Source organism: Canis lupus, chromosome 19 (assembly GCF_003254725.2).
Source record: "Canis lupus dingo isolate Sandy chromosome 19, ASM325472v2, whole genome shotgun sequence".
In the NCBI taxonomy this organism is placed as follows: Eukaryota; Metazoa; Chordata; class Mammalia; order Carnivora; family Canidae; genus Canis; species Canis lupus.
The window spans coordinates 3,814,670-3,833,355 of record NC_064261.1 but is presented as its reverse complement, the minus strand read 5'-3'; the positions used below and the strand labels follow the sequence as shown (position 1 = coordinate 3,833,355).

At 42.4% G+C, this 18,686-nt stretch overlaps 1 protein-coding gene and 1 long non-coding RNA gene across 21 annotated transcripts in view; one reads left to right on the top strand and one right to left on the bottom strand.

Annotated features, from left to right (window-relative positions):
- Positions 1-18,686, bottom strand: part of ELF2 (E74 like ETS transcription factor 2) — a 99,673-nt gene that overhangs the window by 16,865 nt on the left and 64,122 nt on the right. For 2 of the 20 annotated variants that reach the window (XM_025462262.3, XM_025462264.3), the window contains exon 1: positions 4,243-4,457. The exons of 15 other annotated variants lie outside the window; for them this stretch is intronic. In XM_025462262.3, coding sequence (XP_025318047.1) covers positions 4,243-4,300 — 58 coding nt within the window. In that variant the 5' untranslated portion in view covers positions 4,301-4,457. Of the gene's footprint in view, positions 1-2,962; positions 3,081-4,242; positions 4,458-18,686 lie in introns of those variants that run through there. 3 more of the 20 variants (XM_025462261.3, XM_025462263.3, XM_025462266.3) reach the window with 2 other exon arrangements.
- LOC118351474 (uncharacterized) lies at positions 5,096-7,790 on the top strand. The gene is made up of 2 exons (XR_004806942.2): positions 5,096-5,533; positions 6,683-7,790. It is a non-coding gene; the product is annotated as an uncharacterized LOC118351474 (long non-coding RNA).

Genomic DNA, 18,686 nt, shown 5'->3' with positions numbered 1-18,686 from the left:
ATTTCCTGTAAAATCAAATCACGTCGCCTCTAGAAAACTCTGAAAGTGAAAAGGCAAATAATGTCTTAGAATTATTATGAAGCCAATTCTGACTTTACAGACTCCCTGAAAGAGTCTAGGGACTGACTCCCCAGATCCTCAGATCAGATTTTATTTCAGTCTTTAAGAACTGCAGCTATAATTTATTACCAAACATAGTAATAACACCCAATTCTATCCTCATGTTTCTATAAGCTTTAGCTTTTAAACAAGTGTACAGATGAAAAACGATGACTCCATTTTCCGTAAGTACAGCAGCACTTTGTCCACTTACACATAAAGGAGTTTTTGTCAAGTTTTTCATAAATACTTTCTTTGCATCCCTTTGAACATTTAAGCTATAGATAACACAAGGTATCTAAATAATTATCAAGAACATGCTCCTGCCTGCCCTTCTCCACCAGCCACATGTTTCTAAAGGAAATTGTTTTATGTTCAATTATCCTGATTGAATCCTTAAATACTGATGTTATTCATCGACTCATTTTTTTCATGAATTTTACTAATAATGCTGCAATGACTTCTGAAAAGTAATTTCTTAAACACATTTTTAAATAATTTATTTTTTCTTTCTTCCTTTTTTTTTTTTTTTTTTTTTTTTTTTTTTTATAATGGGGGCCTAGGTGGCACAGTCAGTTCAACCTCCGACTCTTGGTTTCAGCTCAGGTCCTTCCTTATCTCAGGGTAGTGAGATTGAGCCCCGCGTTGGGCTCCGTTGGGACTCCAAGCTCAGCACAGAGTCTGCTGAAGTTTCTCTCCCTCTCTCTGCCCCTCCCAGCTGTGTTCACGCTCACTCTCTAAAATAAATAGATCTTGAAAAATAAAAACAAAAAGTGAATGCCATTCTTCCAGTTTTATTTCAACATATGCTTCATCTTTTCACATCCTAAATTGTTTTCAAATTTAACTTTTCAAGATTGATACCAGATATTTCCATTTACAGTAAACTGGAAATAAGATTTTCAAGTTCAAATTTCACAATGAACTTTGACAAACTAGACAGATTTGTCTTATCAGTTAAAATACTTAAGCTAGATTTCCAGAAAACTCCCTCCCTCCCATTTAATAACAGCGACCTAATAGAACAAAAGTTGGGTGACCATATCTCTCAACTCTCAAATTCTCCAATTTAATTCTCAGTTTCTCAAAAAGAGAAGAAACAAGTCAAAGAAAGTATACTTGAAAATAAGAAGGCAGAACATTTTAAACTGAAAATCTTCCAGAAAATCTAGATCATAGGTACACAATACTTTCACATAAAGACTTTTTCCCTATAGGCATGTTTTTCCTGTAATCTGTTATACATGAAAGATTAACAGTGTGTGTGTATATACATATATGATATATATATATAGAACTTTTATGTATACGTATATGAAGATGATCCAAAACTGTATCCTAGTCTCACTCAATGTATAGACCGACCTGGCTGCAAGTTCCAATTTGGCACAAACACTGGCTAGCAGAAATGAACCTCCCAATTATGTAATGACCTTACAGACACACCTCATTCACACCATGTAATGTAAAAAATCCAGAAAGAAAAAGAAGCCTTCACTTTCCATTAAATTATTGAAACGACTTATAATTTTAGAGCCTTAAAAGTTATGTAGAGATCACCTAGCCAATCTTGTCCTTTTACCAAAATATGAAGCGTTAAAGAAGTTAAGTCACTAACACAGAGCTAGTTCCGTGACAGTGAGATGTGATCCTCCTCTCCTGACTTCAGGTCTAGACTCTTTCTCATACATCACGGTGTAAGTCAAAGTTTCACAAAATGTGTCAAATCTTCACCACAAAAGTATTTTGTATGTTGAAATAAATGATCTTTAATAAACAAGCTTATTTATTTCATTCTTAACTCAGACTCTTCTGACAGCAAAAAAAAAAAAAAAAAAAATGCTGGTAACTAAAGCTGAAGCTGATAACTAAAGTTGACTGTTAAGCCTCAAAAGAAGGAAAATTAACAGCAAAAGTATATCCCCTGGTACCCTAATATAACAATACAGCACTGGTAATATGAAGTGCTTTGTAATTGCTTAGAAACAAGAGTTATGCTGCCAATATTCAACCTAAAGCTTATCGCCTCTGTAAGTCTTCATTAATAATCAGTCATTAGAGCACTAGTAATCAAACCATTACAGCAATCACTGTAGTTGTATCAGCATTTCCGTACTAGGGAGATTTACAGCTGTCTCCTCACTCAGACTGTAAGACCTTTGTAAGGAAGAATCATGCCTAACACACAGTCCCCTCAAGGGGGAAAAAAAGGCACCCTTCTATTTTACACATACAAACTTCACAAACATGCCTCTCCCGACATCCCTGGAAACTGGCGGCAATATAAATTTTTACTGAGTGAGATCCGTGGTTCTTCATCCGCGACCACCTTCCTTCCTCAACACTTGGGTCAATCAGCAAACCTGTCTCAAGTTCCTTCTACGACAGGGGCTTGTAAGAGCTTCAGCTTACATGAAAATGATGGAGGAAGCAATCTGAACACAACTATATGTAAAACATTCCTTACAAAACACTATTATCCTAAAGGAAACTTCAGCTGTTAAGATCCACAAATACTGAAGGAATGCGCCAGGGCCAGAAAACGACGCTCAACCTCAGAATCCAGAAGCCGCCTTCTCCGGAGGGGAGAGACCGGCTGCGCCTGGGGCTGGGCTGGCTCCAGGTCTGCGCTCCCCGCAGAGCACCTGCGGCCGCTCAGCTTCCTGATTCCGACGCTGGCCAAAGCGGCATCTTCGTTGGCAACGTCAGCCCGGAACCTGCAGTGGCTCGAGGCTCCCCGGGGCGACCCACAGGCGCAGGCACCTCGGCACCGGCCCTGGAGCCATGTGCCCGTGTTAACGGACCCAACGTACACGGAGGACCCCAAGGTCTGCCTTCCTGATCCTTGAGTTCCTGCTCGTACCTGAAATAACTGGGAAACGTGCTGTAGGGGCCGCGCCGTGAACTGTGATTTTCTTTTCCTTGGGGCCTTTTGAGTCGTGGGATGGGACATGCTACAGAGTGCGAGGCTGCTCGCGGCGTGCCCCACAACGCCCGGCCCAGCCCAGCCGAAGCACGGAGGCCACTCATTCGGGCTCAAAGTCCTGCGAGGTCGGGCGACGCGCCCTCGTGTGCCGGAGCCCCCCCGCCGACGGTGCAGAGCGGGTGCGCCCCCGGGCCCCGCAGCCCCCCCTCCTCCCCGGGTCCCCGCGGGTCCCCGCGCCCGGCCCCCCGCGGCCCCGGCCCCGGCCCCGGCCCGGGCCCTTCCGCCGCCGCCGCCGCCGCCGCCGCCGCGCCGCACATCCCCCACGGCGGCCACTTCCGTGTTTACACTCCTCTTCCCTCCAATTCCAGGCGTGCATTGTCAGCCTCGCTCCCGCCCCGCCGCCATTGGCCGCCGAGCGCCCGGGCCCGCCCCCCGCGGCCAGCGTTCTCGCCTGGAACCTGTCGGCGAGCAGATTGGGACCCGCGGCCCGTCAATCGGCGCCGGGCCGTCCTCTGCGCGGCGCTTCCGCTGCGGTGGGAGGCCGGGGGGAGGGGAGCGGAGGGGAGCGGAGGGGAGCGGGGCCGCTCGGGGCCGCTCGGGGCCGCTCGGGGCCGCTCGGCGCCCGGGCTCCCCGCGCCGCCCGCCCGCCCGCCCGCCCGCGCCCCCGTGCGCCCCAGTAAACGTGCCGCCCCGCGCCGTCGTCCGCGTCCTCCCCCGGGACCGCCGCCCCCGAGCGCCGGGCAGCAGCCCGCGGGCGGGGACGGGGCAGGGGCAGGGGCCGGGGCGGGAGGCGGGCCCCGAGGCACCCCCGGCGCCCCGGGGGGAACCGTTACCCCGGGCCCCGCGGCAGCCCCGGGCGGGCGGAGGGCGGGCGGCGGCGGACAGCGTGGCAGGCGCCGCGGCGGACAACGGGCTCGCTCACTTCCTGGTTGCCGGCGCCGGGCTCCAGCGCTCGCGCCGCGCGCCCCGGGCCCCGAGTCGGCTGCGGCGGGTCCCGGCCGCCGCCCGCCCAGCGCAGCCCGCGGCGACAGCGCCCCTCCGGCCGCAGGCGCCCCCGCGGCGCTCACTTCCTGATCCGCCGCCTCCATGGCCGCGCTCGCCGCCCCCTCCCCGGCCGCCCCGTGACGGCGCCCGCCGCCGACCCCGGCCCCCCCGGCCCCCGCCCCCGCCCCCCGCCGGCCGCCGCGGCGCGCGGGGCGCACTTCCCGCGTCCCTACCGGCGCGGATGAGCAGATCCAGCTGGTTCGTGGGCCCCTCCTGCAGCGACGTCGCCATGTTTACCCCGGGGCTGGAGCTGCCGCCTCACATTGGCTTCCACCGCGAGCCGCGGCGGCGGGGGAGGAGGCGGAACCCGCGGCCGGGCCACGCCGTGCGCCCCACACACTCACGCACTCGCACACACTCGCACGCCCGGATCCTTGCGCGCCGACAGGAAGCCGCGGCCGGCCCGCCTCCCGCCTCCCGCCCGCCGCCCGCCTCCCGCCTCCCGCCTCCCTCCCGCCTCCCGCCGCGGGGCTCAGCGGCCCCAGCACCAACGGCAGGGGCGGCGGCGGCGGCGGCGGCGGCGGCGGCGGGCGGCGCGATCCTTCCGCCCCGCGCCCACACAGGAAGTCCCGACGCCCGCCCGCCCGCCCGCCCGCCGGCGCCGCCCCGGCCGCACGCACCTGAGGCGGACGCCGGCCCGGCCCGGCCCGGCCCGCGGGGGAGGCGGCGGAGGACGACGACGACGAGGCCCGCGCCCGGACAGGGACCAGGGACCAGGGACCAGGGGCCGGGGCGACCCCCGCGGAGCGGCGGCGGCGGCGGCGGACGAGGATGAGGACCAGGACGAGGAGGAAGACGCGGGGACGACGAGCCCGCCGCCGAGGGGCCGCCCCCGCGGGAAGCCTCACTGAAATGACCCTGAGGGGCCGAAGCCCCGCCGCCCCGGGGCTCGCGCGCGGGCCGCACAGCAGCGCCGTCCGCACCGTGAGTCGCCGGGAGTCCCCGGGACCGGCCCCCCCGGCCCCCCCCCCCCGCCCGCCGCCTCGCTCCCCCCGGCCCCGGGCCCCGGCGCCGCGCCCCCGCCCCGCCCCGCCCCGCCCGCAGCGGCCGGGAGGCCACAGCCCGGCCACGGCCCCCGAACCCGGGGAGCCCCCTCCCGCGCCGGGCCCAGCCTCACCTGTTGGGCCGGAGGCGCCTCGCGGCCGGGAGCTCCCTCGCCCCTAGTCGGTGTGAACCGGGGCCGCCCGCTCCACGCAGCACCTTAACGGGGGGATGGGGGGGCAGGGGACACCGGGGAGCCCTGGCCGGCGCTGACACCTCACCAAAACTGACCAGAAACCGGAATCTCCACTATCAGCCAGTAGCTTTTCACACACTTAAAAAGGAAGACAAGCTTATCTTTTCCGGAGGCAACAGGTTAACGTGGCTCAAGAAGGAACATGCAGTACACGACTCGATTTGCAGCCTGATGGGTAACTTCCACCTCACAATTGGCTTCTTGAGATAGATCCTAACAAGTCAATGGTATGTGAGAATTTTACTTTGTACATGTTGATCCTATGTATTCCCCCCGCCTTGCCCTTTGAGCGCCAGGAGAAGAGGAGCTGCATCTACCCCTGCCTAATACTGCACAGTGTACGGGCGTGGGACCATAAATTCAGAAAGGCCGGAAAATATTCCTATAAATGTACAGCTCTTGTAAAAACACAACTCCCCGGGCTCTATGCAGTCCTGCCTTGCTACCGAAACCAGGCTTTCAAGAGCCACCAACACTTCCTAGAAACCAAAAACACTGTATTGGAAACAGCAAGTAAGGATAGGCTGCGGCGGCGGCGGCTGCTGCTGGAGGTATTAATTGGTACAGACTTTCGGGAAAGCAGCGTGGCACTATATGTCAAGAACCTGAAAGAGGTTCACACACTCTGACCCCAGGAGTTTCATTTCCTGGACCTTGCCTGAGGAAGTAAGACACTCAATGGGTTGTTCCATTAAAAAGAGTTTGAAAAATCTTTAACAATACAGTAAGATAGTAAAAATACACATGTGCCAAGATTTAAATATATATTTCTAACACCATCATGACTCAAACTCTATAGGACATGTGAATAGGTGTATGTAATATACTGTATGCACGTGTGCACACTCCTCTGCATTTCTCAAGTCTTCAAGAGTAAGCAGGTGTTAATAAGCAGAATAAAAAACTGAGTAAGGATTGCTTATCATGGTAGACACTTGAGAGAAATTCATACTCTACTAATGACATTACAGAAAGATCTCTCCTACATCAAAATCCCAGCTATGTCCTACGAGGGCAAAAAAAATAAAATAAAATAAAGTAAAATAAAATAAAATAGCTATCTCTTCCTGAAACAAAAGCCGCTATGCTGCATGCTTTACCTTCACTTTTTTCACAGAGTCCTCTCCATGTTCCTGTGAAATATATATTACTGTTGTCCTCATTTTACACATGTGCAATCTAAGGTTCCTTGACTAAGGTCATACAGTTCATGGAAGGCTGGTCCAGGATCTGAACTGAAGTACTAACTCCAGAGCCCTTAACCTCAAACACCACTGAAGCACCAAAGCAACAAGACCTTTCTATTAATTATAATGCATTTAGTACCTGTCCATTTTCTCATCTGAAAATTATTCTTTTTTTTTCTTCTTTTATAGAGAGCGAGCAAGCAGGGGAAGGGCAGGAGGAGAGGGAGAGAGAAAATTTGAAGCAGGCTCCACACTCAGTGTGGAGCTCAACATGGGCCTCGATCTCACAATCCTGAGATTGTAACCTGAGTCGAAATTGAGAGTCAGATGCTTAACCGACTGAGCCACCCAGGCATCCCTGAAAATTCTTTTATATTCCTTCCTTCAAGACATAGAACCTAATGCCCTTCTCCCTTTGAGTGTGAGCTGGACTTCGTGACTCACTTCTAACCAACAGTATAAAGCTGAAGTGATGGTGTGGGACTTCAGAAACGGTCCGCTTGATCCCTTCCTTTTGGGTCACTCTACAAGGAAGCCAACTGCCATGTCATGAGTACACTCAGGTAACTGTGGAGAGGCCCTTTAGGCAAGAAACAACGGTATCTTGCCGACAGCCTTACATCTGAGCTAATTAGAAGACCGGCCCGTCAGCCCTAACCAAGCTTTCAGAGGACTGCAGCTTCAGGAAACACCCTGAGCTACAGCCAGCAAGTAAGCTACTCCCCAATCCTTAACCATAAAAACTACCATAAATGACTGCTGCTTTAAGCTGCTAAATTTGGGGTAATTTGTTTGCAAAGGAAAATTAATACAGAAGGAAGGCATTTAAACTCTTGTTACATTTCACAGCTTAGGCTTTTAAAAAAGGGTAAAGTTTATAAATAACTTTAACTTTTAACTACAGAATCCTGAGCAGTTCTTCCCATTTCTTAATTCTTTATAGTCTGGGCATCAACTCTTAACCTCCAACCTCTCCATTTTAAAAATAAGTCTTTATAATATAATCATTATCATTACAGTCTAATATAACCAAAAAAAAAATAGATTCCTTTGGCTTTTTGATTTTACGGTCCCATAGTAACCAAAATGGAAAACATTCTTGAGAGAGATATAGATATATAATTGTTTCCAGTACCATATAAGTTTCAGATGTTTTTATTTTTAGATTACCTTGATGATTTCATTTGTGCTTTGCATTTAACTAGTATAAAGAATCATAAAATGTTACAGATTGAAAAAATCCTAGAGGAAACATCACCTAGAATTTTTCAAAAAATAAAGAACCTGAATATCATGATCTCTCTTCCTCACTACCATGTTAGATACATTACATTTTAAAAACCAAATATATAATTATGTGCTCTATTAGATACTAATAAAAACAAAAGGCACAGACTTTAAAGTTTAAAAAGAATTATGGGTTGGAATCTAAGGGAGTAGACGTTCCATGCATTAATGCTATCTTCCTACAATTCGGAAGAAGGATGCCAATTTCCTATGTTAGTAATAACAACTCTCTAACAATGAGAGTTATTTAAGAATCACCAATTTAGGGCAGCCTGGGTGGCTCAGCGGTTTAGCGCCTGCCTTTGGCCTGGGACACGATCCTGGAGACCTGGGATCAAGTCCCACATCAGGCTTCCTGCAGGGAGCCTGCTTCTCCCTCTGCCTGTGTCTGCCAGGAAAAACTGAGGGCCCAAGAAATTAAATAATTTGATCAGTCATGTAGTATCTTATTATTTCAAGGTCAAAAATTCTAAAGAGCAATCTTCTATAAAACTTAGAAATTAAAAAACAGATGAAAAGGGTTTTTTTTAAGATTTTATTTATTTAGGGACGCCTGGGTGGCTCAGCGGTTAAGCATCTGCCTTTGGCTCAGAAGGTGATCTTGGAGTCCCAGGATCGAGTCCCACATCGGGCTCCCTGCATGGAGTCTGCTTCGCCCTCTGCCTCTGTCTCTGCCTCTCTCTGTGTGTCTCTCATGAATAAATAAAATCCTTAAAAAAAAAACAGATTTTATTTATTTATTCATGAGTGAGGCAGAGGGAGAAGCAGGCTCCCTGCGGGGGGGGGGGGGGGGGGAACGGGGCATGGACTCGATCCCAAGACCACAGGATCACCACCTGAGTCGAAGCCAAAACGCTCAACCACTGAGCCACCCAGGTGCCCTAAAATAGATTAAAAGTTAAATCCCTTTTACTGCTACTGTATTTATGAACTATAAGTTGCAAAATGATTGAAGTTTTGCTTTTTAATGTCAAACGTTAAAGCAACGGTTAATGTCTTTCTGACAAATTGAGAAAAAAAATGAAAAAAAATTTTAAGCAGTGAATGGTAGGAGAGTAAGAGGCCAGATGGTCTAAGCTTTCTGATACAACTGAATTACTAACAAAATTTAAAGCTGGGATATGATGTGTTGGCAATGTTTAAGAGAAAAAAAAGTCAAGAAAACTACACTATAAGAAAAATATGCTTATCAAGGACAAACTGGAAATCAAGTGATTTAGGACCACTCAGCAAAGCTTAATTCATCAGCCTTGACAACTGATGTAGAAGTACAGTCTACAGATTTACAGAGAAAAAAATGAATTATTTCACATTTTATGCTATTATCTATTTGCAGTTTTTTATACTGCTGATTTGTTTTACTTAATAGTCAGTTTTTTTTTGGTTTTTTTTTTTTAATTTTATTTATTTATTCATCATAGTCACAGACAGAGAGAGAGAGGCAGAGGGAGAAGCAGGCTCCATGCAGGGAGCCCGACATGGGATTTGATCCCAGGTCTCCAGGATCATGCCCTGGGCCAAAGGCAGGCGCCAAACCGCTGCGCCACCCAGGGATCCCTAATAGTCAGTTTTTATAAAGTATTATTAAAATGAAGGTGTTTGAACCCATAGTTGCATATTCATCCATTTATTCAACAAGTAATTATCTAGCACTTGCTTTGAGCAAGTTTCTGTCCTAGGCATCTATTATTACACCTGGTAGCACTGTTATATAACAAAAGAAAAAAATTAAGCCTTCCTAATTCACACAGACCTCCCACTAAGGGTCGAATCCTTAAAGACAGTATGATATATGAAATTGATTATACATGAAATTAGAGAAATAGTGAGTATATACTACATTTGGACTATGACCCTGGAAAGTTAAAGTATTTATATGTATAAAAAGCCTTTATAAAGGATAGATTTTTAATGAGGGGTTCACAAAGCCAACGTTTTGTTAGTACAATGAGCATTTTTCTAAAGAGAAGGGCCATGGCTTGTTTTAGATTCTCAAAGAGATCCATGATTACTAAAAGTTATTTTATCATAAGCTACCTTGCCATATGCATTTATGGACTACAAACACTCTACACTGAGTAAAGATTCATTATGTACCATTTTTAAGATGGATAGTTTTGGGGCACTTGGGTAGCTCAGTCCAATTCCTGGTTTCAGCTCAGGTCATGATCTCCCGGCAGTGAGTGAGATGGAGCCACAAGTGGGGCTCTGCACTCAGGGCAGCACAGAGTCTGCTCCAGATTCTCTGTCCCTCCCTCCCCTCCCCTCTCCCCCCCCCCCCCCCCCCCCGCGTGCTCCCTCATGTTCTACCTCTCTAAAATAAATAAATAAAAGCCTTAAGAAAAAAAGCTGATGGTTTGGTTTAGATTCACGTTTTCTGCATTTTACTTATTAAGTTATCCTGGGCAAGACCCTCCTTGAGCTTGTTGACTCTTCACTCTATGGTGAAGGTAGACACACTGCTTCTGATTCTTAGCAGCCACTCCTAGAAGACTGATATTGTAGCTAGTCTTTTCTAACAGTATTAGACAAACAGCTCTTTCCAAATAGCATTTATTAAGCACCCATATGTACAAGACCTCCTGCAAAATGAGTTTAAATAATTAATGATCTCTATATTTTAGATAACATTTATGACAAGTGATTTCAAGGGCTTGGGTTTGTTATCATTAGAGAATATGGAGTATCTTGAATACTTTGGAAATTTTTTTCAATTCCTGTGAAACTGTGTAAGAGCTAATAACACACATTCTCATTTAGCATGTTCATGAAAAAAATTTATAATGGAGTTAAATCAAATACTATTTTGGTTGATTCCTAAAGGAATATTCAGAACAACTAATTTCTTCACTCTTACAAGAGAGCTTCTGCACTCTACCCACCCAAAAGTTCCTCAGAGGTCATCACTGAGCTTTGAATTGCCAAATCCATCTATCTCCACTTAGTCTTCACCTGACTCTACTTCTCTGAACAAGTGACATTATTAATCACCTGCTACTGAAAACCTTTCCTTCATTTAATTTTCATGAGAATAAACTGTCCGCCTTTGTTTTCTATTTCAGTTGATTTCATCCACTTTCGCACAACCCTTAAATGTGGTTTTCTCCCAAAGTGGGATCCTTAACCACCTTCTCTCTTCATCCTTCACTCTCCCAAGAATTGTATTTATTGTCCAGTGACTGCCGGGATTTTCAATATTATTTCTTTACTGATTCAAAAATCACTGACTACAGGCTTGACTTATTTTTTTGGATCTAGGTTCTAATCTCCAATTATATAGCAAACATCTTTATTTGGCCAACCCACTGGTACTTAAAGGTCTTTTATCTACAAATCTCCTTTGTTTCTTCTATCAATAACATTACCATCATCCCAGGTTACAAATCTGAGTCACTTATGATCCTAGTTTAGGAACATGTCTACTATACAACTTTTGAGGAGGATTTAAAAGATACATGAAATTATAAAAAATAACATAACAGTCACCTTCCCAACACCCAGAACCAACAACTGTTAACATTTTGTTATTTATGCCTAAAAATGTTTTATTCTCCATAAGAAATAACACATTACAGGGGAAGATAGCATCTTTGAATACTACCACCCCCAGTTCTCATTCACCATCCCATCTCTCTGAAAAAACTACTACCATTAAGTTTTATCTCTAGTCCTCTAGTCTATTTTTTACACTTTTATGTTTTTGTGTACGTGTGTGTGTGTGAATCCCAGAGTAATATATATACTATTTTGCATGCTTTGGGTACATAAATGACATTATTCTATATATGCCATGCTAAAATTTTCTTTCTTTCCATTCAAGATTTACATTCTATCCATGTTGGTATAAATAAATATAGCTATGCTTTTTAGATGCTACACATTATTCCACTGCATGAGTTTATCCCACTTTATTCATCAAATTATCTACTGGTCAGCAAATAAATTTATTTCCACTTTGAACTTTTATGAACAATGCTGCAAAAAACTCCTCCGTGTTTCCTTAAACATGCGTGCTAGATTGTCTCCACAGTATATAATATAAATTTTTACATACAAATAGAATTTTTACATAATAGAGTAGTGCATTTTTAATTTTATGTCACTCACACAAAGTAGCTGTGAAAGCCTAAAATTCCACATGATGTTTTAAGAGTATCCACTTCTCTCAAATTCTTGTCAATATAAAATATAATCAGACTTTAAAATTTTTTCCATCTGTTGGCTGACAAAAAAACTGTCATATTAATCTGCATGTACTTAAGTACTGAGGTTACTTTTTCACGTACTTATTGGCTATTATAATACTTCCCTTTAAACTGCCTAGTCACATCCTTTGTCATTTTTCTGTGATACTTTTTGTCTTATTGATCTATAGAATGTTAACATATTCTAGATGATAATTCAGATATGTGTTGCAAATACCTTCAGCCAAACTGCTGTTTGACTTTTAATTTGGTTGGTCTATAGTATCCTTTGTCCTACAAAAATTTAGACTTTGATGCAGTCAAATTAATACACATTTTACCTTCCAATGTATGTTAAATAGTCCCTGGAATAAAAAAGGAAATCATAAAGAAACTAAGAAATATGTAGAAACGAATTATGATTAAAATATAATATGTCAAATAGGTGTGACACAAAAGAGAACTCAGAGGTCAGGAGACGAAAAGGTCTTAAACAAGCTAAGCATTTGATTCATAAAGATGGACAAATCAACAGAACAAAACCAAAGAAATAGAAGGAAATAAATAATAAAGAATAGGAAAAATGTGGGGATCCCTGGGTGGCGCAGCGGTTTAGCGCCTGCCTTTGGCCCAGGGCGCGATCCTGGAGACCCGGGATCGAGTCCCACATCGCGCTCCTGGTGCATGGAGCCTGCTTGTGTCTCTGCCTCTCTCTCTCTCTGTGACTATCATAAATAAATAAAAATTAAAAAAATTTTTTTTAAAAAGAATAGGAAAAATGAATAGAAAACAATAATTTTTTTTAGAGAGGGTGCAGGAAGGGGCAGATGGAGAGAGAGATGATTTTAAGCAGGCTCCATACCTGGCACAGAACCCAATGGGAGCTTGATCGCACAACCCTGAGATCATGAAGAGTCAGATGCTTAACAAACCAAGTCACCCAGGTGTCCTGAGAACAGTGATTTTTAAAAATAGTACAGATTCACAAAATCAAAAGATGATTCTGAAAAGATTAGTAAAACAGACCTCGGCAAGAATTATCAAAAACAAAGAAAGCGCAAATATAAAGCTAAAGGGGGAGAAATAACCACAGAGACAATACATATAAAAAATAAGTCAGTATTTTGAACAATTATATGTTAAGTTTAAATGTGGATGACTTGTATAAACTGTGTAAATTATATAAAGAAGAAAATAAGTACTAAGTAGTAAAGAAATTAAAATGTAGTCCAAAACCTCCTTTCCATATTACTTATGAAAGGTCCTAAACTTAAAGGAAAACAAAGCAAAATGATGAGCAACATGTATCTTTAAATGCAAGGAGAGTTCAACATCTGAGAATCCATAAATTAACTGGCCCCATTAATAGATTTAAAGGAGAAAAATTATGATCTACCCAAAAAATGCAGAAAAACCATCTTTAACACAAAACCAAAACAAAGGCATAGATGGGAATTCCCTATACGCTAAGAACTACAACAAACATTAAACTTCAAGTTGAAATTTGAAATACACTACAAGATTAGGAACAAAATAGTGATGCCAATTATTATCACCACTCCTCATCATATTAGAGTTCTTGACCAACATTGTAAGAAAAAGATGTAAGATAACTGGAAAGAAGGGAGGAGGGCTCAGTTGTACCAGCTGAAGCCCACCTAGACTGGTGAGCTCCCAACTGATCCACAGATGACCACAGATAGGGAAATCAGTGCAGCTCATCTCAGCAGAACCAAATGGCTAGAATCCACAGTGTCAGGAAAACCAAGAACTAGTTCTCGTTTTAAGCCAATAAACTTTAGGGGGAGTGGTGGTTGTTATGCAACAATAGCTGACACAAGTAAGGAGTTATGGGTATCCATTACTGGGCGACTACAAAAATAAAATGTGATGGATATCTACAGTGCTACAAAAATAAAATGTGATGGATATCTACAGTGGAGTATTGTGCGGCAATAAGCAGCAACACATTAGATACATACAAAGCAACATGCATGGATGTTAAAAACAGTAGTTACCAAAAAGAGTAGGAAACAGTAGGATACATAAGACCATTTATATAAATGTTAAATATATACGACAGCATATACACAATATGTTAAAAATATGTATTAATCAAATTACATTGGATGCTTATGAGCGAGGGAGATGACTGCTGCATAAATAAAAAAGGGTAGAAAGGAATACATCAACTGAAAAAACAGGGTATGAAATAGCTAAAACCTTTTTCTTTATATAAAAAGTCAATTATCAATGTAACTTATTAAATAGTCCATCCTTTCCCACTGACTTATAAATCTATGTCTATTATAGAGGTATAATGCCAGGTATAAATACATTCTTACTCTGTTTCTGGGGTCTCTAGTCTATCCTCATAAACTGTCTGCAGGCCAACAACACATTTAAATTTTTTCTAGGGGAATCCCCGGGTGGCTCAGCAGTTTAGCGCCTGCCTTCGGCCCAGCGCATGATCCTAGAGTCCTGGGATCAAGTCCCACATCAGGCTTCCTACATAGAGCCTGCTTCTCCCTCTGCCTGTGTTTCTGCCTCTCTCTCTCTCTCTCATGAATAAATAAAATCTTTAAATAAAATAAAATTTTTCTAGGGCCTTAGAATCATTCCTGTAGGAAGGAGGGCAAGCACCCTATAATTTGTTCTTTTGCATAATTGTCTAGATTTTTGGATCTTTACCTAAGAGTTTATAAAATTCCTCCAAAACCAAGTCCTCTCGAGATTTTGACTGGAATTGTTCTGAATATATAGATGCAGAAGAATTAACAGCTCTATCTTGTCCATCTTTCCATGTGTGTTTGTGGGTTAAGGATTAAAGGAAATCAAATGGTTTTGGTCTATTTTCTCTTAAGTTGTTTATCTCTTCACTTATTTATGCCCCTCAATAAAGTTAAATTATTATTTTCATAAAGGCATTGCATATTATTGTTAGATTTATTCCTAGATACCTATTTAAGTTTTTTTTTACCATTGTGAATGGGATCTTTTTTAAAAAAAAATTTATTTTTAAATTTTCATTACTGAAGCATAGCTGACAACCAACACTTTGTCCTGTATTAATGGACCTGTTTGTGGTTTTTGTTTTCTTTTAGATTCCACATATATTAAATGAAACTGTATGATATTTGTCTTTCTCTGTCTGACTTACTTCACTTAGCATATTATATCCTCTGGGTCCATCCATGTTGTCACAGATGGCAAGACTTCATTCTATTTTTATGACTGAGTAATATTCCATTGTGTGCGTGTGTGTGTGTGTGTGTGTGTACACACCACATCTTTATCATTTTCTGATTGTTGTTCTTGTATACAGTATCCCTGATTAACTCTCTATGCAGGTTTAAAATCTATACAGTTTCTTAGAATTTTTGTGTTAAAACATCGTGAATACCAATTTTGTTTTTTCCCTTCTGATCTTCATGACTTTTAGTTGTTTTTCTTACTCCCATTCGCTAGAATCCCTGGAAATTACGCTTGTTAGAAAGATGGGAGCTGACACCCTGTTTCCCTATTATAATTAATATGATATTATTTAATAAATAAATATATCAATAATAAATATGATACTTGCCATAAATCTTTAATATAGACACCTTATCAAGTCCCAATCCAGATTAAGAGTCTCAGAAGATGGTGAATTTTAACAAATGCTTTTTGGATCTACTGGGATGATTATATGGGTTTTCTCTTTTAATCTATTCATATGGCAAATTATATTAACAGATTTTCCAATGGCCTTCTTTGCCTTCCTAGTATGTATTTAGTCATCATGTATTTTTTTTTAAGAGTTTATTTGAGAGAGATAGAGAAGGTATGCACATGAGCAGGAGGGAGGGGCGGAGGGAGAGGGAGAAGCAGACTCCCCGCTGAGCTGAGAGCCCAATGCACGACTGGATCCCAGGACCCCGGGATCATGACCTGAGCCAAAGGCAGAGCCACCCAAGGACCCCATTTTGTGTTTTTAAACCAGTGCTAGATTTACTATTATTTATTTAGAATATTTGTAGCTATTATGATACATAAATTCAGCAAGAAACTTACTTTTTTTAAATGCTGGGTCCATTTTAAAGTTAAGGTTAACTACACCTCCATAAAATAAGTTGGGAAAGCTTTCTCTCTTTTACTGTTTCCATAATTGTATAATAAGGCTTATGTATTCCTTGAAATTTTAGTAATAGGCCTGGGTCTGATGGATTTTATTTGAATGAGGAAATGCATATGTAAAATTAAAGAACTTAAAAGCCTGACTTGAACGTTTTCTATTTCTTCTTGAGTCAGTTGTAATTTACATACATTTATATTTTTTTAATTGTCCACAGGTTTTCAAAGTCCTTAGCAACAGGTGGTTCATAGTATTTTCTTATGATTTTCAAACTATTCTATTGGTCATATTTCTTGTTCTTCATAGTGTTCATTTTTCTTTGATCTGTCTTCTCAGAGGTTCATCTATTTTTTTAAACTTTGTGGTTTTACTATTTTCTTTTATATTTCATTAATATTTATTTTTTATCTTTATAATTTCTTCTGTTTAATTTGGATTTATTCTGTTGGACCTTTATTACCATCTAGATGAACATATGCTCACTATATCTTTCATATTTTCCAATAAGTGCATTTAGAGCTACTAAATTTTCCAGTGGGTTCTATTTAAATCCCATCTCAAATTTTTATATGCAATGCTTTCATTGTTATTTAGTTGCAAATATTTTATAGTGTTCATTTTCTCTTTCATCCATTAATTAGTGAGACAATATAAAGTATTTTGATTTTCACCTCGTTTTCTAATTTTATTGTTTTATGATGAACTGATACATTTTGAATGATACAGATTTTCTGGACATTGTTGAGATTTGTCTATAACCTAGTACACAGTTAAAAGCTGACCTACATATAACTGAAAAAAGTATATAACCCTGTACAACATTTTATTAGGTTAGGTACAATGTTCCACATATCTCTAGTTTATGAGGTTTGTCAATCCTGTGGTTCAATTCTTTGATCTCATTTTTCATTTTTTATCTGTTTCATTTTTCAATTTTGGCAGAGGTGTGTTAAAGTCTCATGTTTTGTAGGCATGTCCACTACTTGCAATTCTAAAAGTTTTTGCTTTAAATGATATCTCAAGGCTATGTTGTTAGATGCATATAAGTTTATGATGATTCTATTTTCTGGGTTGTTCCTTTTAGCAGTTTGAAGAGTCTCTGTCCCAATTAAAACTTTTTTTAAGATTTTATGTATTTTATTAATGAGAGACAGAGACAGAGAGAGAGAGAGAGAGGCAGAGACACAGGCAGAGGGAGAAGCAGGCTCCATGCAGGGAGCCTGACATGGGACTCCATCTTTTGTCTCCAGGATCACACCCCGGGCTGAAGGCAGCGCTAAACCACTGAGCCACCGGGGCTGCCCCCAATTAAAACTTTTTTACACTAGGGATCCCTGGGTGGCACAGTGGTTTGGTGCCTGCCTTTGGCCCGGGGCACGATCCTGGAGACCTGGGATCGAATCCCATGTCGGGCTCCCTGTATGGAGCCTGCTGGGTCTCTACCTCTCTGTCTCTCTCTGTGTGACTATCATGAATAAATAAATAAAATCTTTAAAAAAAATTTTTTTACACTAAATTCTATTTTATTACACCAGCTTACATTGGTTAGGATTTTTTGGATGAAGATATTATTCTATCCTTTTTATAACATTTTGTTTTGTGTATCTGTTAAAAATAACACAGACTCATGTTAAGATCACCATAGATTATTTTAATATAATTTCTGGTGTTTTGGACTTATTTCTACTATTTTGATTTATGATTTGTATTTCCATTTTTTTCTCCTTTGTTGCCTTTTATTAGATTGGTCAAGTTTACTTTATTTACTACCCCCAACTTAGTATTTTAGAAGCTATACCTTCTATTTCTATTATGTTAGTATGTGCTAGTTGCTTAAAATAAATGTCCTTTTCACTTCTCATCTTCTCCAGATCACATTTCACACAGTTCCTAATAACTATTTTATTCAAAGGCCACCACAGTCTGGTTCCACTCTATCTTTCTAGCCTTACCTCTCTCTCTACCATATGCCTCTACAAAGCCATACATCTAGTTAAACCATATTGCTTGTCAATCTCTAAATAAAATACAAAATTCCTGGCATTCTCTTCTGGTTCGTGATGTCTTCTCATTTACTATCTCATTCAATCAACAAATAATTTATTGAAAACTTACTTGGTGCCTAACTCTGAGCAATACCGTAAATGCAAAGGATAAGGTCCCTGGTTTTATGAAGCATCATGTGGAAACATTAAATAAACATAAATAGAACAGAATAGAACACCATGAATACATGAATGAATTCAGCTAAGTTAACTGGTGGTAATTGGCTCCCGTCTTCCACTATACCCTCAAACAACTGTCACTGGAATACACAACTACCCACCAGGTGGCACCAAACCACAACCAGACCTTTGACTGATTGGGAGGTCTTTATCTGAGTCCTGGAACCCCTTCCACACATCTTCCTCAACACACTGTGTTGGGTCGTTTTATTAAACTCACAATAAAGCCATATTTTTTGTGATCTAAGGTTTTTAGAATTATTTAATCACCTCATCGTGGGAGTTTACTGTATCACAAGTTGTAGCTACTAACCAAAAAAGAAAACTGGGGGCCTAGGACAAAAATAACAGAACAGCCTCTAGTTGAGATTGATGAGTACCAG